This window comes from Eumetopias jubatus, unplaced genomic scaffold, assembly GCF_037043125.1.
Source record: "Eumetopias jubatus isolate StellerSeaLion01/CBP00866 unplaced genomic scaffold, mEumJub1_p1.0 scaffold_13, whole genome shotgun sequence".
NCBI classification, from domain to species: Eukaryota; Metazoa; Chordata; class Mammalia; order Carnivora; family Otariidae; genus Eumetopias; species Eumetopias jubatus.
Window position 1 is genome coordinate 55,792,613 of NW_028274819.1, and position 21,579 is coordinate 55,814,191.

Below are 21,579 nucleotides of genomic sequence, written 5' to 3' on the forward strand. Positions count from 1 at the left end.
AGGAGAATCTTATCGATGGAGAAAGCTCACTTAAATCTGCATAACAACCTTGTTTGCATTTCCTGATCACCCCCCCAAAATTGGCCTCCCCGAACACCTTTCTTTCTATTGTCTTTAGCTGGAAATGGTATTTAAGGTGGCGGCTTAGGACACTTCAAAGAGTTCCTCATTGCCTGGCCCCATTTCCCATGTATACAGGAGGTATGCGTGTAATAAACTTCAGTTTATTTTTCCTCTTGTTAATCTGTTTTTTATTTACAGGGAGGTCTCAGCCAAGAACTCAGAAGATTCGAGAATTATCTCCCTTCCTCCCCCCACTTCCTAACAACATCATTATTATTCCCCTTTTAAAGATAATAAAATTGAGGGGTGCCTGGGTGGCTCAGTTGGTTAAGCAACTGCCTTCGGCTCAGGTCATTGATCCTGGAGTCCTGGGATCGAGTCCCACATCGGGCTCCCTGCTCAGCAGGGAGTCTGCTTCTCCCTCTGACCCTCTTCCCTCTCATGCTCTCTATCTCTCATTCTCTCTCTCTCAAATAAATAAATAAAATCTTTAAAAAAAAATAAAGATAATAAAATTGAGGTCCATGGAGGTTAAGTAATGCCCAAATTGTCACAGAATTTGAACCCAGGTCAGTCTGACTTCAGAGCCTGTGGTTTAATCACTGCACAACTGTCTTTTGTTAACAATGACTGAAATAATTTTTTACTAAAATATATCATAAAAAACTATTATATAATATACAGTATTATATATTACATGCTATTATGTATTACATATTTTAATATTTTCATGGCATAAATAATGATATATATCATATATTGTATATGATAATAAAAGGTCCATGGGGGGGACATCTATCCCGAATTTACAAGGGTTAAAAAGGGGACCACAACTGTCTATGAGACAATGCCTGATGTGTTCTAGTACTGTCATGTAAAAAAAATGTGCTGTAAGAGCACAAAGAAGGAGTCTGAGAAGTCTGAGGAGAATACAGGAAGGCTTCACAAAGTAGGTGACATTTGAGCTATGCCTTGTGAGATGAATAAAATTTACCAGACAAAGCACAATTGTGGAAAGGGAGAGTCTACCAGTGAGCAGAGGAGAAACCTAAGTCATCACAGGGGAAAAAAGCCAAAACCCATACTCAGGTGCCACATTTAAAAATCTCTCTCAGGGTAAGCTCCTTTAGTTTATCTTCTCCTAGTCTCCATGTCAATCCTTCATTTTCTTCCTCTATTAAAATTCAATTTCATCTCGCCCTTTGTTGTGCCACAGTGATTCTATTTCAGCTTTAATATGGAGCAATTGAGCAGGCGCATTAGGAAGAGCACCCTGGAAAGTTTTACAACAAAGACCCACTTACCATGAGGGAAACAGGCCCATTTGCTACTTTGAGAATAAATCTGTTTTGGCAGCAACATGTGGGTTTGGACCACCCACGTCCTCCTCCCTTTTCGCAGGAAAAGGGGGAAAGAGAAAGGAATGTAGGGAGCAGAAATGGTTTATTAGCTTTGGAAACTCTAAGGAACTGGCTCGGTAAGCTATATTTCCAGCCTATTCTTGAAGACGATACAATTCTGGTGGGAAATGGATTAGCTATACAAAAGGATGGCAGATCCCCTATTTAGGGAAATGAGCTTCCACGAGTGGATCTACAACAGCTCATAGGTCAAGTGCCAAGAAAAAGCAACCCCTGGAGGAGGCACTTAGCTGTACTACGGCCCAGTGACACCAGCTTGATAGCCAGACACTAGTCATAGTTACAGTTGGACCCAGTTGCAGATGGGAGAGGATAATGTCAGGGAGGAGGAGATTCCTCTGCCCTATAGTCCTTCTAGATGGACATAAAATTAAATTGACACGAGACAGATTAACAGGAGAAAATCAAATTTCGTAGGCATATGTACGGGGAATCCACACAAACACAAAAGTCCAAAGACGAGGAGGCAACATGAAGCTTCAATAAGCTAAGGAGAGGGGTAGAGTCAGAGGACACAAAGGGGAGAAAGCTCATCAGCAAGAAAGTGAAAGGAGATGTCTGGAAAAACATGGTTACCCTATTATGCAGATAAGTTCCTTAGGTAAAGGGGAGTCTCTGTTAATAGCTCTCTTCCTGTTACACGCTCTCCTTTCCAACACAAACTTCGGCAGTTGCAGGGAGGTAGAAAGATTTTCCTGCATCTGCTGGGTTTTGATTACTTTTAACTAAAAGTAATTTTTATGCCAAAGTGCCCATCTTGGGACAGCCTGCCCAGGGCCCCTACAATAACAATCAAACTTCTTCCTTGAATATTGGCAATATCACGACAGAACATCTGTGAAGAGATAGGAGTTGCTGACAGTACAAAAGAGTGATCTACATTGACTCTGAACCCCTTAGACATCTGTCAAGGCAGCTGCTGCATTACAGATGGGAGCCTGCCTCCTACGTGGAAGACGATGGTTTTCAAAGAAGTCAAGGCGCTGGAAAGAGCACCAGACTAAGAGTCAGACAGACTTGGGCGCTAATCCCAGCTCTTCGAACTTCGTGACAAATTAGGAATTTTTTGGAGATTTAGTTTACTCACATGTGAAATATGGAAATAATAAAACAACTGCCCTGCTTGACTCACATTTGGTCCTGTTGGGAAGATGAAATAAATTGAGAGACATGAAAATGTGTAGAAAATTGTCAAGCAGATATAAAGCACTATATTTATTGTGATAAAAGTAGTGAGCCTCACTTACTCCCCTACCTGGAAGTAGGCAAAGGCCAAGTGATCCAAGGCATCCTCTAGACTTGCCTCATCCTCTGTCTTCCATTCTCCATAAGATCCTCGGAAGAGACTGACAGCCTCCTCCAGCCATGGAATGGCATGGTAGTAATCCCCCATGTCATAGGCCACCTGTAGGTAACATAAGTACCATCATTAAGCCTGAATCCACAGGTAGAGGAGAGAAAATGTCAAAGAGTGAGAGGGCTGATGGAACATAAGAAGGCAAGTTTTCATCTCAAATTCATTTAAATCCAATTTATCAAGCATCCATTATATCCAATGCATTGTTCTAGATGTAGAGAAGACACAAGGGTTCTTGCATTTAAGGAATTCATAATCTGGGGAGAAGAAAGATAGGAACTCAATTAACTGTAATACTGGGCAGAATGCATGAATACTCAAAAGAAATACGCATAATATGTCATGGAGGCAGAGAAGGGAGAGACTTGGGAATCTCAGAAGGCTTCGTGGAAGAAGTGGCATCTGAGGTAGGCGTCCCCTGAAGAAAGAAAAGGATTTCAATTAGTAGAGATTGAGAGGAAGAACATTTTAAAGTGATGGAATGGCAGAAACAGAAGCCAAAAGCAAGCTTGTGTTCAAGTTGGACATTGTGGTTATAGCCTAAGGTGAAGAGAAGCAGGAAATGAACTTCAAAAGGTAGCAAGGGCTAAGCTAATAAGAGTTGTGAGTGTCGTGTTTTTAAGAAGATACTGCCAGTAGCACTGTGAGAAATGGACTGAATTCATTCATTTATTTATTCAATATTTACTGAGTATTTGCAATGTACCTGATGATCCCTGACCTTAAAGAGCTTACAGTCATATGAGGGGCACAGGAGTAAATCAATAACTGCAACACAATATATTAGACCCACATGGGAATGCTCGAAGAGTTCAGTGACTTTTTTTCTATATTAAATGTTGGAAGGCAGGAATATGGCAACGTGTACTAGACCTTGCTCCTGTCTCCTAATAGCTTACAGTTAACTAGAATACCAGCACTGCAGGTGGAATTTCCTGGAAGTTGATGTTGGAGACAGCATGGAATTATAAAATCACAGAGTTGGAAGCACTCTTACAAAACATTCTAATTCTGCTCTAACTTCCAGGCCAGCAGAAAGACAGGGCAGAACCTTAGAGGCACTGAAACTGCAGTCTAAACAGTAAATCAGCTGCTCTTCCAGGTCTGCCATTCATCTGCCATGTTATTTTTCTGATCCTCAGGTTTCCTTTTTGTAAAAAGGTTGAGTTGAAAAATAACAATCAAAATGACTGAACTTTTCCTGCTAGTTAACAGTCTGTTAAGTTTTCCCAAGTCCCAAAAATATGGTAGATTGAGATAACGAATCCTTCCAAACAAAAAGACTTGGAACTTTTGAATAAAATATAATAAATATTTTATGATATATTTTCAAGAAAGAATGGAAAATACCCAGGTACCAGAAAAAAAAAAAAAGGAGCTAAAAACCCGAGCAATAAGCTTAAGAGCAGATGCTGAAGCTGCTTAGGATGGGGGCGGGCATTAGCCTTAGTAATCTTGGTACTTAGCAACCTTTGGTTATAATGCCCGCATGAGGACAGAATATGAGCTCTCCTTAGGCCTCCCAAAACCTAGGAATTGGAACAAAGACACACTCATAAAACTGAAATCCATGAAAAAACTATACCTTAAAGAAAAGGGTGGACCAGAAAAAATCTACCCACTGTCGCAAAGAGTCAAGAAAGTTGGTTTGTTTCTGTCTGGATATTGTTTAGGGGAAACAAAATAACTCCGTAGAATATTCACAATCTTGGGGCGCCTGGGTGGCTCAGTCATTAAGCGTCTGCCTTTGGCTCAGGTCATGATCCCAGGGTCCTGGGATCGAGCCCCGCATCGGGCTCCCTGCTCGGCGGGAAGCCTGCTTCTCCCTCTCCCACTCCCCCTGCTTGTGTTCCTGCTCTCGCTGTCTCTCTCTCTGTCAAATAAATAAAAAAAAAAATCTTAAAAAAAAAGAATATTCACAATCTTGAGCCTATGCTTCCCATGAGTTTAAGGTTTGAATTTGCATTCTTCATATAGCTAAGGAAACTCCAAGCCAAAAAATCAACATAATAATGGATCTAAGGTCAGTGCAAATCAAAACCACAATGATATATCACCTCTTGCCTGTTAGAGTGGCTATTATCAAAAGGACAAGAAATAGTGCTGGCAAGAGAGAGAAAGAGTGCTGTGCACTGTTGGCGGGAATGTAAATTGGTGCGGCCAATGTGGAAAGTAATTATGGAGGTTCCTCAAAAAAATCAAAAATAGAACTACCCTTTGATCTACCAATTCCAGTTCTGGTATTTATCTGAATAAAATGAAAACATTAACTCAAAAAGATATATGCACCCCCATGTTCATTGCCAGCATTATTTCCAACAGCCAAGATATGGAAACAACCTAAGCGTCCATTGATGGATGAATGGATAAAGAAAATGTGATACACACACACACACACACAATGGAATATTATTCAGCCATAAAAGAGAAGGAAAGCTTGGAAAGCTTGCCATTTGCAACAACATGGATGGACCTTGAGGGCATTATGCTAAGTGAAGTAAGTTAGACAAAGAAAGTCAAATACCATACAATCTCACTTATATGTTGAATATAAAACAAAAACAAACAATAATAACAAAAACCCGAGCCTATAGATACAGAGAACAGATTGGTTGCCAGAGGTGGGAAGTAGGGGATGAGTGAAATGGGTGAAGGGAGTCAAAAGGCATAAACTTCCAGTTATAAAATAAATAAATCATGCAGATGTAATGTACTCAAAAAAAGTATCTAAGGCCAGTGATACCACCAGAGTGGAATGATATTCCCACAACCCTAGTCACAGAGATTCTTTTAGAGGGGAAAAAAGTCCACTAAAAATAAGCTCACAAACATAATAAACCATATCAGGAAATAATCAACCATGAGCAAGAGTCAATAGACATGACAGTAGGGTAGTACAATTAGACAACTAGGAATTTCAGAAACTAGAAAGGCTGATCTGCTTTAAAATAATCCATGGAGGAGAAAATTGGAGACATGTAGATGAAATAAATTTGGCCACATGTTAATAATTATTGAAGCTTCTTCTTTGACCCAGCAATACCACTCCCAGGTATTTATTCAAGAGAAATAAAAACAACTGTCCACAGAAAGACTTACACAAGAATTTTTTTTAATAGGTTTTTTTTTAAAGATTTAATTTATTCATTTCACAGAGAGAGACAGCGAGAGAGGGAACACAAGCAGGGGGAGTGGGAGAGGGAGAAGCAGGCTTCCCATTGAGCAGGGAGCCTGATGTGGGGCTCGATCCCAGGACCCTGGGATCATGACCTGAGCCGAAGGCAGACGCCTAACGACTGAGCCACCCAGGCGCTCCTACACAAGAATGTTAATAGCAGCTTTATTCACAGTAGCCCAGGCTGGAAACAATCCAAGTATCCATCACTAGGAGACTGGATAAACAGTATATTCATACAATGGAATACTACTCAGCAATAAAAAGGAATGAATTATTAATAAATGAACAAGGTGGGTAAATTTCACGGATCCAGTGTGCCGAAAGAAGCTGGACTCAGGATAGTACATACATATTGTATGGCTCAGGACAGTTCCTGGGCACCCAGGCAAGGGTAGAGTAGAAGGAAGGGGTCGGGAGAGTGGTGAGAAGAAAGAGGAGGGGGGCTTTATTGAGCTATATGTAAATTCATTTTTTAATATTAACTTTAATGCCTTCTGTTTTATGTAAATTCCTTTTTAAAAATCTGAAATGAACGTTGCAAAATTTTAACCTATTTCATCTCAATTATAGATATAATTGCTTGTTATATTATTTTTTGTAGTTTTCTTATATTTGAAATGTTTTATCTTTTAAAATAAGTAAATAAATACAGAAATAAAGATTGCGAGTGAGGCTTTCAGGAAGGGACTTACTGAATTTTCAACATACGGTTTTAGTTTCAGAAAGGCCTCATGAATGAAGCATATATTGGTACCATACACAGAACTATTTTACCTGGCTGAAATTTAAATTAGTCATGAACATGATGATTGAGCTCTGATTCCATTCAGGATCTTAGAGAAGGAAGAATGGTACATAGAGAGGCTTAGGACAACCCACCCTGCACTAATTTGGAAGACTGGTCCCTAAAACTTGAGGCCCACATCAGGGCACTTGAGGCCCACATCAGGGCACATGAGGCCCACTCTCACTCAGATCTGCTAATGAATACTGCAAGGGCTGGGAAAATTCACTTTCCTGCAATACACATCTTCAAAATTAAAAAGGATTTACTCCATTACTTCTTATGGCAAAGGCTAACAAAGAGTATATTGTAAAGTGACCTCAAGTGTGCTTATAAGTTATGATCAAAGATCAGTTAAATATCTCATATGGAAGGTTCCTGAAGTCTATTTCCTCAAGTAATGTGAAAGTGAATGGCCTCAGCTTTTTGACACTACCTTAATCTAATGCTTTCTCAATGCTTAGGAAATGCTTCCTAATGCTTTCTTCCAATGCTTCTCAATGCTTAGGAAATGTTGCAAGGGATTCCAGAAAGTCTCAGGAGGCTGAGTTTCTGTGACCTTACCTCACATCCCCACCTCTTCTCCCCTTCCCCACCCTTGAACCCTGCTTCTCCTTTCCACCCAGCTGTTCATCGGCAGGCAGGGTGCTACCGTTAGGGTGGCCCCAGGACCATTTTTCCCAGCTCAGTCCCAATTTATGTCTGTCGTCTGGCCGTAACAAATAACCACTAATAACACTCCCTTCATTCTCAAGAGTGTCCTGCATGTGTGATCACCTTAGTTATTATGGAAAGAGCATGGGATTCAGAGTTAAAAGACCCAGGTTCAAAATTTATTTCTGCTACTTAAAACTGTGTAACCTTGGGCAGATTATTTACCGTGTCTGAACCTCAACTTCTTCATCTGAAAATGGGGAATTATACCAAACTTCCAAGTTTGCTGAAAGGACCGAAAGCACACAGAGGCAATCAGGATATAGTTATTTCATCCACAAGAAACGAGGGCTGAGCACTTGGCGCTCTCTCTCTCTGTGGACACCGTTACCTTGCCAACTTGGAAGCAGTCATCTGCTGTGAGGGAGAAGAGCCGTCTGGGGCTGTACAGGTCAGTGACAGCGGAGCCAACGACTCTCTGGAAGACGCCCCGGGCCAGGCCCTTCACGTTGAGCATGTACACATCCTGCAGCCGCATCAGGGCCCTTGCTGCTCCCTCAACGTCCTCAAAGGCTGGCAGGTCCTGCTCCACCTTCTCATAACCATCCTTCAGAGCTGTCGGGGCAGGAAAAACACCAATCCACCACTCAAAAGCAGGTGGTGAGCATTTAATACAGGCAAGGCATAATCACCTGTCCAAATATTTCATGAGCAAAGATCATGTTTTATGTGTGTTTATTCCCCATGGCTAGCACAGTTCCTGGCGCAGAGTGGATGCTTACTACAATCTTCTGAAGGAGGAACATAAGCTCTAGAATAAAAACTAAAGCACACATGTGTGCTTCCATCCTGTCTCTGGGAATCTTGCCCTTTGTGGGGATAACTCTTCTTCCTCTTAATCTCCCCAAAGTCAGCAAATTTCTTCAAGTACAAAGTAGAATAAATTAGGAAACGGACCTTGCTACAGATCACATTACAGTTTAATAAAATAGAAATTATTAGACAAATATGTAAATGGAATGATATAACCTGTACTTCTTCATAGGGTTGTAGTGAAAATCAAATGAGATAATGGGGGGGGGGGCACCGGGGTGGCTCAGTCGTTAAGCGTCTGCCTTCGGCTCAGGTCATGATCCCAGGGTCCTGGGATCGAGCCCCGCATCGGGCTTCCTGCTCAGTGGGGAGTCTGCTTCTCCCTCTCCCACTCCCCCTGCTTGTGTTCCCTCTCTCACTGTGTCTCTCTGTGTCAAATAAATAAATAAAATCTTTAAAAAAAAGAAGTGAGATAATGGGCATGAAAGCACTTTTTTTTTAAAGATTTTATTTTTAAGCAATCTCTATACCCAATGTGGGGCTGGAATTCACAACCCCGAAATCAAGAGTCGCATGCCCCAAAAGTGCTTTCTAACATACAATCACATAGACATATTAACAAGAGGACCTAGTTCTTCATAATAGCTAAAGCTCTGAAGATGGAGTAATACCCTACCCACTTCATGACCCTTCATCACATTCCACCAAAATCTCTCTCCTTTCTAGAGTCAGGAGATAGAATCTTCTCTTACCCTCCAGCCCTCCTCCTCATTACCTCGGATGTTCTCACTGGCCTCCAGACTATGTACTACATTCCTCCAGTCAGACTGTAGCCGTTTGATGAGAGTAAATGCAAGCAGAGGGTTAGACACAGGGGTTGCCGAATCCTCGTGCAAAGAAAGCACCTTGTCATAGAATCTGGAAGAGAGGAGAATGATATTGCTTACTGATATAGCCACTGCCCCTATTAAAGGCTGACATGGTGTATGTACATTTAGAGTAGTTAAAAATGAAATGTGAACCCCTTGCAATTCACATAATAGTCTAACCAACAAGCACAAAGAATATGAAAACTACCAGGACAACAGAAGTAGGTCCATTCACTTGTTCATGCAATGAGTCAGTCTCTGCTGGTCAGTTGCTGTACATCAGGCACCACGCTAAATGCTAGAGATTCAAAGGCAAGACACGGAGGAGCTCTCAAGCTCACAAGCCAAAAAATCTTTTCTCTCATCACTCTATAATCAATACTTAGAATGTGGTAGAAGCTTAAAAATGTTGTTAAATTGATTGCAATAATTGTGATACCGGCTAGGAGAGAAGTGAGCTTATAATGTTATGTAATGCTCCAGCCACTTGTACGCAGGGCCCCTAACCCAGGTGGGAGTTAGCAGGTGTAAGGAAAGATTTCCTGGAGGAAATGGCGCTTGATCTGAGTCCTACAGGATTAAACAATTGATAGCTGCTACTTACTGAGCTTTTACCACGTACAAGGCATCCTGCTAAGTGCTTTATATATATTTTATCTCATTTAATAGCCCCAGCAACCCTCAGAGTAGATTTTATCAAGCCCGTTTTGAAGGGAGAGAAACCTGAAACGAGGCTACACTGTTCGTGACAAAACCAGATCTGAACCCAAATCTTCCTGACTCTGAAGCTTGTTCTCAGCTGATTTTGCCATATTGTTTCCATGGAGCTAAACCAAAATAGGAGGAAGAATTTTTTTTTTTTAGGTGTTGTTTTTTGTTTTTTTTTTTAACTTGAGTATAGTTGACTCACAGTGTTACGTTAGTTTCAGACGTACATCACAGTGATTCAAAAAATATGGAACGCTTCACGAATTAGCTTGTCATTCTTGCTCAGGGCCCATGCTCATCTTCTCTGTATCATAGGAAAAATATATTTTGAGCCAACGGGAACAACATGTACAAAAGCATAGTGGCTTGACAAACGTGTTCATTAATAAGTCAGTCTATACTGGTTACTTGCTAGATGGCGGACTCCATGCTAGATGCTGGCGAAGAAAAGGCAAGACAGGGTCCAATGCTTGAAAATTTCATGAACAAGAAGAAAGCTGTTTTTCTCATTGCTCTATACCTAAATCCAACACACGTTTCTGTGAAAGAGTAACTAAAACACATTCTTCTAGGAGCTAGGAACAGGATTTTGAATAAGACAATAAACTTGGTGTCAAGGACTCGTGGACTAGTGGGTGAGACACAAATAATTATATAACAGATGCAGCACCAGATTTAAGAACAAGGCTTAGGCGGCAGTAAGGAAAGGGGGTAATTAATTTGGCCAGAGCAGGTCAGAGATGGTTTCACAGAGGCGATAATACACCAAAACTTGATGGGTGGATGCAAATAAGGAGGAAGGGAGAAGAGGCAGGCAGAGATGGTTCAACATACGTAAAGGGAGAGAAAGAAATGGGAGGTGAGTTCCAAGCTGTTCAGTACTGCTGGAGCCCCAGTGTATCCGGAGGATGACGGGTAGATCAGACTGGGCAAGGGAGGAGCACCTCACAGGCCCTGCGGAGGAATATGGGTTTTACCCTGAGTGCAATTAGCAGCCACCAAAATGTTTTCAGTGAGAGTTGGATACACTATGATATGTTTATGTATATGAATCTGTGAGAGGGTGAGGTTCAGAAGTGGGGATGACCGGAGGCAGAAAGAACAGTCTGGAGGCCAATTCAAAACTGGAAGCAAGAGTAAGGAGAGTCTGAACCATAATAATGAGGCAGAGGACGGGATAGATTCAAGGGAGATATTTAGGAAGCAGTCCATACAAACTGGTGGCTGTAATGGGGGAGGTAGACGTGGGGTTGTCCAGCAGGCGTCCAGCCTCTCTGGCTTGCTGACATGTGTAGAAAAGGGCCAGAAATGGTGGGACCAGAAGTGATCATCTTTCTAGTTAATTTCTCTCCTCTTCTGATGTCCTACAACAGTGTTCACATCAGCCAAAGATGCTGTTTCCTTTCCTGGCATCCTACAGTTATTCCATTTCTAACGCACTACTGGGATTAACATTATTACAATTTATTGATGATAATAAGGCAGGCCTAAGAGTTTTAGGCATGCCCTCTAAAAATTTTTTCCTTGTTTTAAAATTATTAACTTCAGGAGCAATATAATAACAACAATGGAAGTAAAAGAAAAAAGTACGTGCAAAGTGAAGAGGATATGGATTTATAGGCATGTGCTCGAGGGCGGTGAGACTATTGGAGTCCTTTGGCCAGAGTGGAAGACTTCAGTGAGCAAGAAGGGATGACAGGAAGAACAGAGGGAGTGGCAGGATGGGGGGATTCATTCCCGTGAAGCTGAGTCTGACCTAAGGGTTTCTCAAGGGTGGAGCCTGAAATAGAAGATGACTTGCCTCCAGGTGCCTCCAGGGAGCTCAGGGTTCAATTCAAGCATAAACTAAGGAACAAGAATCTGGGCCTGGGTGCCCCAGGGAGGAAATGAGAACCATGTCAAGGACCAGGATGTCTCTGATACCTCAAACAAGGTGCCTTGAGAGCAGCTGCTACTCTATGGTTTTAAAAACTAAACCAGCCTCCAGGATGTGGGATTTTTTTTTTTTTTTTTTTTTACTACCCATTATTTCCTGCTTCAGCTCCATATGGAACTACTTAGTGAAAGATATTCCACTGCTAGATGAAAACACTTACAAGCAGAGACTTGGGCTTGAATCCAGCCTGAAGAGTAAGTATCCAAGGACAACTGAGGCTGAGTGGGCAGTAATTTTGTTAGACAGTTGGATCAGGAAGAGACCCGGCTTCCAACTATCCCTCAGTTTGCTCCTCTGTAATATAACAGAACTGGTCTAGTCTAGAAGATCTCTACGTATCCTTTCAGCATGACCATTCTATTGTTTCTTTCCATCATCTTTTCCATAACTGAATAAATAGATTCTTCATTTGGTGCTTGAGGACTAATGTTTAACAGGCATCAGAGGAAAGAAGCAAGGCAGAGAGGTGAAAATTTTTCCCAAGTCCTCCAGCATATCAAAAGCACTAGCTCCTTGGGTGCCTGAGTGGCTCAGTCAGTTAAGCGTCGTCCCAGGGTCCTGGGATCGAGTCCCACGTCAGGCTCCCTACTCAGCAGAGTCTGCTTCTCCCTCTCCCTCTGCCCCTCCTCCTGCTCGTGCTCTCTCTGTCTCTCTTCCTCTCTCTCTCTCTCTCTCAAATAAATAAAATTTTTTTTAAAAAGCACTAGCCCCTTGTTCTCTTCACATCGCACTTTGTATCATGGGGTCAGTTTATTTAGGGCAGGGGTTTGATCTCTACAGCAGCACATAATTCAGTTCAGTGTTCAGATACGTCATTTTTCTGTCACACAAAGAAAAAAACCTATCAACAGATATCTGAGACTGGTTTGGAATCCAAACGTTGGCCCTATTCCCAGCCTCTGAGCAAATAGCTGGTTTTCAGAGACCGAGTTGCTGGATGCTGAATTCAAACCTCAGGGTTTCCTAAATGGCCTTTTGCTTTAACAAATGTTGCTGAGAGTGGAAAATCAGATCCTTGCTTCAAGAATCTGTACATAAAATTTGCAACCCAATCCTGCGTTAAGGATAGCCTGGATAGGTCATCCAGCCGCAGTACATGGGCTATTTTAATTCAATATGTTTCTCCTTGGGAATTCAGAAATGGCTTTGTCTCAGTTCTTCTGAGACATCTGAATGCTTAATTCATAACACAAAAATTATTGCTGCTGATATTACTCTTTCTCGGTAGTTTCTTTAAACTGCAACAGCAAAAATAAAAAGCTAGGGGTTAACTATATATATCTATATATATATACACACACACATACACATACAACTAGTATATTTATATATATAACTAGTATTTACACTATACTAGTACATAACTATATATATGTTTATATATATATAATATATATATATATTTACTAGAGTAAAATTTTTATTCATTAACTTGGAGTAAGGAGTAGTTTCAACATTGAAAAATATTTTGTTTCTTTTTTTTAAGATTTTATTTATTTATTTGAGAGAGTGAGAGAGAGCATGGGGTGTTGCAGAGGGAAAGGGAGAACCGGCTGAGCAGGGAACAGCCTCTGCTCGATCCCAGGACCCCGGGATCATGACCTGAGCCGAAGGCAGATGCTTAACCGCCTGAGCCACCCAGGCGCCCCCCCAAATCTTTTATTTCTAAATTTAGAAATTTAAAGAAGAATATCAACTGAGGCCCTTAGAAATAACATCTCAAGTTACATTAGATCACCAGATTGGGACTATAGGAAAATGAGCAGAACTGCCAAAATTCTTGTTTTAAAAAGCAAACATTTCACTAGGTTTTAGAGCATCAACTAAAGAGCAGACAGTCTCTAAAATATCAAACTAAACTTTCTAACTTAAATGTTCATAACTCATCGGAGAAGAGAATCTAGAATTTTTCTGAATCTTTATTATCTGGGCTCTCACAATCTTAGTGCCTGCTTAGAGCCAAAGGTGGGGTCTAGTTTCACCAGGCAGTCTCAAAATAAAACAAAAAATCATACAGTTAGAGCTAACATTTGTTGAGCACCCATTACCTTCCAAGAAAAATGATAAATGCCTTTATTTACATGGTACTTAATCCTTCCAACATGTCTGTGGGGTAGGTGCTATCATTACCATCATTTTACAAATCAGAAAATGCTTAGAGAGGTAAAGGACCTTGCCCAAGGTCAGAGCCAAGGATTCAGAGGTCTGTTAAATTCCTGCATCCAGACTCTTACCCACTATGTACTCCAGTTGTTCATAAAACCTCAGTCGTTATGGGGTTTGGTCTGGATCCTGGCACATCAGATAAAGCAAGCCGTAAGGACCTCATGGCATGATAGAAAGAAACAATCAAAAGAACTAAGTCCTAGTCCTGGATTTGCTACCTACTAGATGTATAATCTCGGGTAACTAAACTTTAGTTTTCTCATATTTTAAATGATTTCTGTGTTTGAGAGAGTCATACAAACCTATTTCAAAGCATTGTGTGTAAGAAGCAAATGAGATTAGGGTTCTGTGACAATGGTGATGAAACAGTAGAGGAGACCAGCATCAGCGCCCCCCACCCCCTCCACCAGTCGCTTTGATCCACAGGGCCATCTCTCTGTTCTGAACCTGTTCCCTGAGAGGCTCGGCATCAGGATCTTGACCCCCTCATCTCTATCTGAGCCACCCAAATAAAGAGATTACTGGTATGAGAACGAGCACATGGATAGCAGGGAACTTGTTGGAATCTCAAATCAAAGAGAAGAGTCTTTTATTTCCACCAATAAACCTAGACTCCGATGCATGTGGACTAAGAACAGAATTAAAACATTTTGCTTTATAGAGTAGACCCATAAAACACTGGGCAACTATGCAACCCTGAAGAGTGATAAGAATTATTGAAATTATCATCTTTTATTGTTATAACACACACATGTATTTTGTGTGTGCATGTGTATATATTCACACTATTTCAAACTAATAGTAAATTTAAACACACATATAAGTGCTTATATGTAAGGTACATACTTAAGAGCATATACAAAATTACATCATCATTCAGTCACCATTGAGTAACAAACAAGATCTTTCGCACACACTTCCACACACAACCTGATTCTCTCCAACAGGAGCTCTCTCATACAGCCATAGTGTCCCACACACCTTCTTCCCATGTGCCCCAGAATTAGTATTACTCTCACATACACTCGCTCAGTATTACTCTTACATACACTCGCTCAGTTTTATTAATATATTCAGATAGCAATGTGGTAACAGCACTGTTGCAGGCTTCTTCATGTCCTGGGCAGAGAAGACACAACACATATTCAAAAACAATGTATCACATAATACAGTCATTCCTTTTTCATAGTTTGACACTGACAGTCAATACATGATTACAGTGCCCCAGCATGCCACGTCCATAGTCTTTTATGCCACAGTGTGTAGCACTAGAGTTTGCTGATTGTATAGCAAACGGTATTAGCTGAGCACCTGCTTGTGTGTGCTACACTCGGTATCCTCTGGTATCAAGGATGGTTTTCCCTAGTGTTTTCTTGGTGTCAATAAGTATGGTTTTCCCTAGTGTTTTCTTGGTGTCAATATACACATATTAAATCTCAGTTATCTTGTATTAAGAATTTAGAGAGCTCTTATATGTGGAAGGAGAAGGGAGAGTTGAAAACAAAGGAGACAATAGACATCTCTGATTAACAGTCATGATGCTAGCGACTCAAGCTTCTTGAGGACACAGCTGTGTGGCTTGCTCACCATTTTATCCCCACTGCCTGGAACAGTGTGGGGCTCAAAATAGGCAAACACCGGTGTTGAATGAGTTAATGAACATGAAGCGTTATTCATATAATGAGCTGTGCAAACAGCATCCAGAGTGATGCTGAGATGTCCATAATGTCTTGCCCATCCAGTCCCAAAGGCATGTAAATCTCACACATGGTCACAGAATGTCACTTCCTATTAAACACTAGCTCTCTGGGTCACACATACGGCTACAGCGACACAGTTATTTTCTCCCTCTCACTCTTGCAGTCGAGCTGTGGCTCTGTGACACAGAGCCTGGGGGCGCACACCGCTTGACGCCGTGCCTTGGGAGGTCCTCCCACTCGGCCTGAGTCACTCCGGACCACACTTTTCCACAGCGCATCAACTTGGCCGTGTGAGGATGGATCTGGGGAGCTACTCGGTGTGTGCGACGGAGTTGGAGGTTCCACACTGTGTGACACAGCGTCCCTGAGGTCACGCTCGGTCTGTTTCCCCACTACCTCATGCCACGGTGTCTCGGGGGTCCCACACTGGGTGACACTGGGCCTGACGGTCACGCTGGGCCACACAGTGTCTCAGCCTCACGATCTAGTGAGGCTCTTACCCAGTCTCAAGCGGGGTCTGAGGTCCCCCGCTGAGTGACAGCGAGACTCAGACACCCGCCACCCTACAGCACGGTGCCTCGGTCTCACCCTCTGACTCAGTCTCCTCTGACTCAGGCGCCTCTGCGGCCCCCGCGCGCCTTTTCTCACCTGGTCAGGTCGCGCAGCCGCGCCTCCTCCCCGCGCAGGTAGCGCCGCAGCAGCCCCAGCAGCCGGCGCTCGGGCGCCAGGGCGCGCGCCACGCTGGTCAGCGCCGAGAACGTGTCCCCCCGCGCCGCGGCCCCTGCCGGGTCCCCTGCTCCGAGCGCCAGCACCGCCAGCAGCGCCGCCAGCCCCGCCGCGGGGCCCATCGCCGGCTCTCGCGCGCGTCCCTTCGGACGGTCCGGCCAGGCCCCGGCGCGCGCCGCTCCCGCCCCGCCCCGCCCCGCCCCGCCCCGCCCCGCCCGGCCACCGGCCTGCCCGGCCGCCCCGCCTCGGGCCCCCCCCCCACTCCCTCTTTGCTCTGAAGCCTCCGGGCGCTCTCCTTCTCCCGCTCGCCTGCCCCATAGCTCCTCCGCCGGCGCGGGGGCTGCCTGCTCCCTCAGGGTCCGCTCGCCCTCCACCAAAGCGCAGCCCTGGTAAGGTGTTTCCGCGGTGCCCGGTTCACGCTCGGGGAAACAGAGGCGCGGGTGTGGGAGGACGAATTCACTGGTCTACGGCTGAACAACGCCGTACCCCGAATACTCACCCCTCTGGATCGGGGGTGGAAATACAGAAACACTACTGGATTCTGATGGGGAAATCCAGGAGAGTAAATGATGTGGTTGCTAATGATGATGAGCGTGGAGAGCTGGGGAGGGACAGAGGGAAGGAAACACTTCACAGAAGACTTGACATCTGAGCCATCATGAAAGGCAGAATTCTGACCGAAGGTATAAAGAGGGTGAAGGTGTTAGGGTCGCTGCATGACAAATCTAGGACCTATCAAACCTAAAACTGGGGTCCTAGGTCATTGCTCTATACCACATACCTATGGTCACTTAAGCAAAAACGTTATTCTTATTATCCTACTAGGCTACTTATCCTTTCCCCCACCTTCCCTGGCAATGGTCAATCATTCATTCAACAAATATTCAGCACCCCAATCACTGTGCTGAGGACACGGAGAAATAGCACATCCAACCCCAGACTCACAAGGGAAAACAGATGTAAACCAGTTACCACAGTAAAGTGTTATCAGGAAAAGAGAGGGTTGTGCATTGAGCAATGGCAACACTGAGGAGGGAGTCCATGCCCAGCAGAGGTGGTGGGGAGCGCTTCCCAGAGGAGGCAATGTGTGCAGGTCCAAAAGGATGAAAAGAAATGGTCTGGAAGATGATAGGCAAGGAAGGGATGGGCTTTCCTGGCAGAAGGTACCTACGTATACCAAGGTTTGGAGATGGAAAAATAGTTTGAGTTCCAGAAATAATGGAACTGTGGTTGGAACTGTCAGATGACATTATCATTGAACGACATTCTAAAAAATTTAGCCTATCTTCTATGAAAATCCAATGAAAGTTTAAGGTGGCAATAACAGTAATAACAACAGCAACAGTAAAAATAATAGTTAATACTTAGTGCTTCCTGTGGCTAGGCGCTGTCCAAGCATTTTATATGTATTAGCTCATTTAATTCTCATATTGACTCTATGGCATAGATAGTATTATTAGTCCCATTTTACAAATAAGAAGATTGAGGCACAGAGAGGCTAAATAATGCACTCAGCGTTATTAGTGCATAGACTACATTCAGAGGTATGCTGGTAAATTGGCTCTCCAGGAAAAGAAAAGTCCTGATTTGTGACATTTGCTGATTTCTGTGGTGTAAATTCTCCCACAATGGCAATGTCAAGGTACTTAGATATCACTGAACACAGTAAAGAGCTAACAATTAGCTCTCATGAGCTAATCAGAGCCAGCTCCAGCATAGTACTGCTCATGGAAGACACAGAGAAGCACCACTCGGAGCCCCCTTGGTGGAAGGACTTGCTGCATGGCTCCGGGGGCGGGGAGGGGGTGCAGTCAGAAGAGTCTCCAGCAGTCAGCTCCTTAGGATCTGTCCTACAGCAGAGAGCCACCTTACCTGAGGCCATTTCAAAATGTCCTTGGGCAGCCTGCATGCAGTCACTGAGTGAGGTGAGAGAATAAAGATGGAGCTTAACTTAAACCATGTGTCATTGGCTTTGGCTAAGTCTTGAAGGCCCTCACAAAGATTGTTAAGCAAATTCTGGAAGGGCCGCCAGGAGACTGTTGATGAGGGCTTGAAGGACAGGAGGGAAAACGTTGTAGGCTGAAGAAAAGGGCACCTGAATGCCGTTCCAAACTGGAAGAACAGTTAATGAACCTTGTCCTGCAGGGAATGTGAAAATAGAAGACATTCTAATAATTACATTGTGAATCTGCCTAAAGAAGTCTCTAGGCAGAATGATGAAGTGCCAACCAGCTACTTCTGGCAGACTACGACAAAACACAAAAAACACGGAAGGAATGGCTCAGAGCTGAATTTAGAGGAATTATAGAGGGTCTAGGACAGTCTTTCCAAGGATCTAAAGTTTCTCAAATGAAGAAATGACGCAGAGTAAAGAACAAGCCCGGGTACTACAAGTAAAGCATGACCTCCAGGTAAAGCTTTCAAAAAGTATGGTTTTAAAGACTCTTTGTTGAGACTTTATAATAATTTAAGGGCATTCCCTAGTAGAGTTTCAAAGAATCTTAAGGGCATTTCTTTTACAGTCTCCCTGGTAAACAAGAAAGCCTCAAGGGGTCTTAAGAGTGTCCCCCATAAAGTAAACTATTTCAGCTAGGCAAAAATGCTTCTAAGAATCTTAACACTGTTGTACCACAGCATCCTGACTCTCAACCCAAGTTAGAGAAGGGCCCAGAAAAAAATAATAGATGTGGCTTTTGTCTAAAGGAGTGAATTCCAGTAAGAGTTACAGGAAATCATCAAAAGTTTTAAGATGAGGGGCACTTGGCTGGTTCCATCAGTGGAGCATGTGACTCCTGATCTCAGGGTTGTGAGTTCGAACTCCATGTTGGATATAGAGATTACATACATACATACACTTTTAAAAAAAGTTTTAAGATAATTTTATCAGAAGAAGCACTGCGAGTTTGAGTTAAAGACAAAGAGAATACAAAAAAAGAAAGAAAGAAAAGAAGGAAGGAGGGAGGGAGGAGGGAGAGAGGGAAGGAGGGAGGGAGGAAGGAGGGAGGAAGGAGAGGAAGGCGGGAAGGAAGGAAAGAAGGAAAGAAAGAAAAAAGATGCCTTCAGATCCCTGTATCAGTTTCCTATTGCTGCTGTCACAAATAACCACAAACTTAGTGACTGGAAACAACTCAAATTTATTATCTTACATTTCTGGAGTTCAGAAGTCTGACATGGGTTTCACTGGGCTGAAATCAAAGGTGTCAGCAGGGCCGTTTCTTCTGGAGGCTCTGGAGGAGAATCTATTCCTTGCTTTTCCCAGTTTCTATGAGCTGCCTGCATTTCTTGATTAAGGAAGGTAGCCCCTTCCTTCATCCTCAAAACCAGCAACGTAACATGTTTAAATTTCTATTTGACTTTGCTTCTACTGTCACATCTCCTTCTCTGACTCTTTTTAAGGACCTTTGTGATTACACCAGTCTCACCAAGATTAGCCCAGGATAATCTCCCCAAGTCAAGATCCTTAACTTAATCACACCCCCAAAGTTTCAGGTTTGGGGAACTAGGGCATGGGCATCTTTAGGGGGGCGTTATTCTGCCTACTATAACCCCCAAACTTCTGTGGGCAAAAAGCAGGCTGAGATGACTACTCAGTTGCAAAGAAGAGTCCACGGCCATTTGTACATTCTCTCCATCAGGAGATGTGTTAGGAGGGAAAGTGTAGCTGAGAGGAAGAGTGGAAAGAGATAACATAACCAGTTGTGGTTAAAACAGCTCTTTGGGGCAAATTTTGCAAATTCATAGAGCAACATTGCTAGGCTCACCCATCTTCCCAATCCTGAGGGCCTCAGAAAGGGTTTGCACAAATTAGGGGCATTGAAGCTTAAGCTTCATGGCAAATCTGCCTCTGGTTGCCACTGAGGACAGGGACTCTGGATCTACACTATCTGGGTTCAGGTCTCTGCTCTATACTTCTGTTGTCTGCTTTGATGTTACAGATTGGGTATTCCAGAAGCAGACACTGAGATAGAGTTTGGGGTGCAAGATTTATTACAGATCAAATCTGTGAAGGGGACAGGAAGAAGGGAAGGGCAGAGGAAGAAGTCAAAGAGGCCCGACCAAGCTTTGATCAAAGTGGCAGGAGGGCTGCAGCTGGTTTCTCACCTCAGAGCTGTCTCACGTCAGGCCTGAATGGCGGGGCCTTTATTTCCTCACCTCACTCGGTCATTGTTTAGGGTTCATTGAACTTCTTGGATCTGTAGGCTTACGTCTTTTGTCAAATTTGGGAAATGTTCATATATTATTTCTTCAAATACTTCTTTTACAAACTCTTCTGGAATTTTGATGACATGAATTAGATACTGCCTCATAGGTCCTCAGGCTCTGTTCATTTTTTTAAACATTTTTTCTCTGTTGTTCAGATTAGATAATTACTATGGATCTGTCTCCAAGTTCACTCATTCTTGGCTGTCATCTCTATTCTATTGAGTCTGTCAATGAGTTTTTTTTTATTTTGGTTATTTTACTTTCAATTGTAACATTTCCATTGGGTCCTTCTTTATATTTTTTATTTCTTTTTTTTAAAGATTTTATTTATTTATTTGACAGAGAGACACAGCGAGAGAGGGAGGACAAGCAGGGGGAGTGGGAGAGGGAGAAGCAGGCTTCCCATGGAGCAGGGAGCCCGATGCAGGGCTTGATCCCAGGACCCTGGGATCATGACCTGAGACGAAGGCAGATGCTTAACGACTGAGCCACCCAGGAGCCCCTGTATTTTCTATTTCTTTGTTGATACTTTCTACCTTTACATTCTTTTCAAGAGTGTTCATCCTTGGGGCACCTGGGTGGCTCAGTGGACTGAGCATCTGCCTTCCACTCAGGTCATGATCCCAGGGTCCTGGGATCGAGTCCCACCTTGTGTTCCCTGCTCAGGAAGGAACCTGCTTCTCCCTCTCCCTGCCACTCTCCCTGCTTGTGCTCTCTCTCTCTGTCAAATAAATAAATAAAGTCTTTTTTTTTTTTTAAAGGAGTGTTCATCCTTACTTCTTGGAGCATTTTATGAGTCTTCAACAATTTTCAACATTTGTGTTATCTCTTCCTGGATGTCTGTTGATTGCCTTTTCTCATACTGGAGATTTTCCTGGTTCTTCAGATGCAGAGTAATTTTGGATTAAATACTAGATATTTTGAATATATAAGTGTCTAGATCTTATTTAAGTCTTATGGAAAATATTAATTATTTTTTTGTTAGCATGTATTAACTCGGT

The 21,579-nt window shown here is 42.9% G+C and overlaps 1 protein-coding gene and 1 non-coding gene across 2 annotated transcripts in view; both read right to left on the reverse strand.

Annotated features, from left to right (window-relative positions):
* Window positions 1–16,497, reverse strand: part of P4HA3 (prolyl 4-hydroxylase subunit alpha 3) — a 37,918-nt gene extending 21,421 nt beyond the window's left edge. Inside the window, exons 1-4 of the mRNA XM_028115868.2 lie at window positions 16,298–16,497; window positions 9,046–9,188; window positions 7,849–8,072; window positions 2,740–2,889 (exon numbers count right to left, since the gene is read on the reverse strand). Of these exons, the coding sequence (XP_027971669.1) occupies window positions 2,740–2,889; window positions 7,849–8,072; window positions 9,046–9,188; window positions 16,298–16,497 (717 nt within the window). The remainder of the gene's footprint in view (window positions 1–2,739; window positions 2,890–7,848; window positions 8,073–9,045; window positions 9,189–16,297) is intronic.
* Window positions 10,089–10,190, reverse strand: LOC114218828 (U6 spliceosomal RNA). The gene has a single exon (XR_003611250.2). It is a non-coding gene; the product is annotated as a U6 spliceosomal RNA (small nuclear RNA).
* Window positions 16,498–21,579: the final 5,082 nt, after the last annotated feature.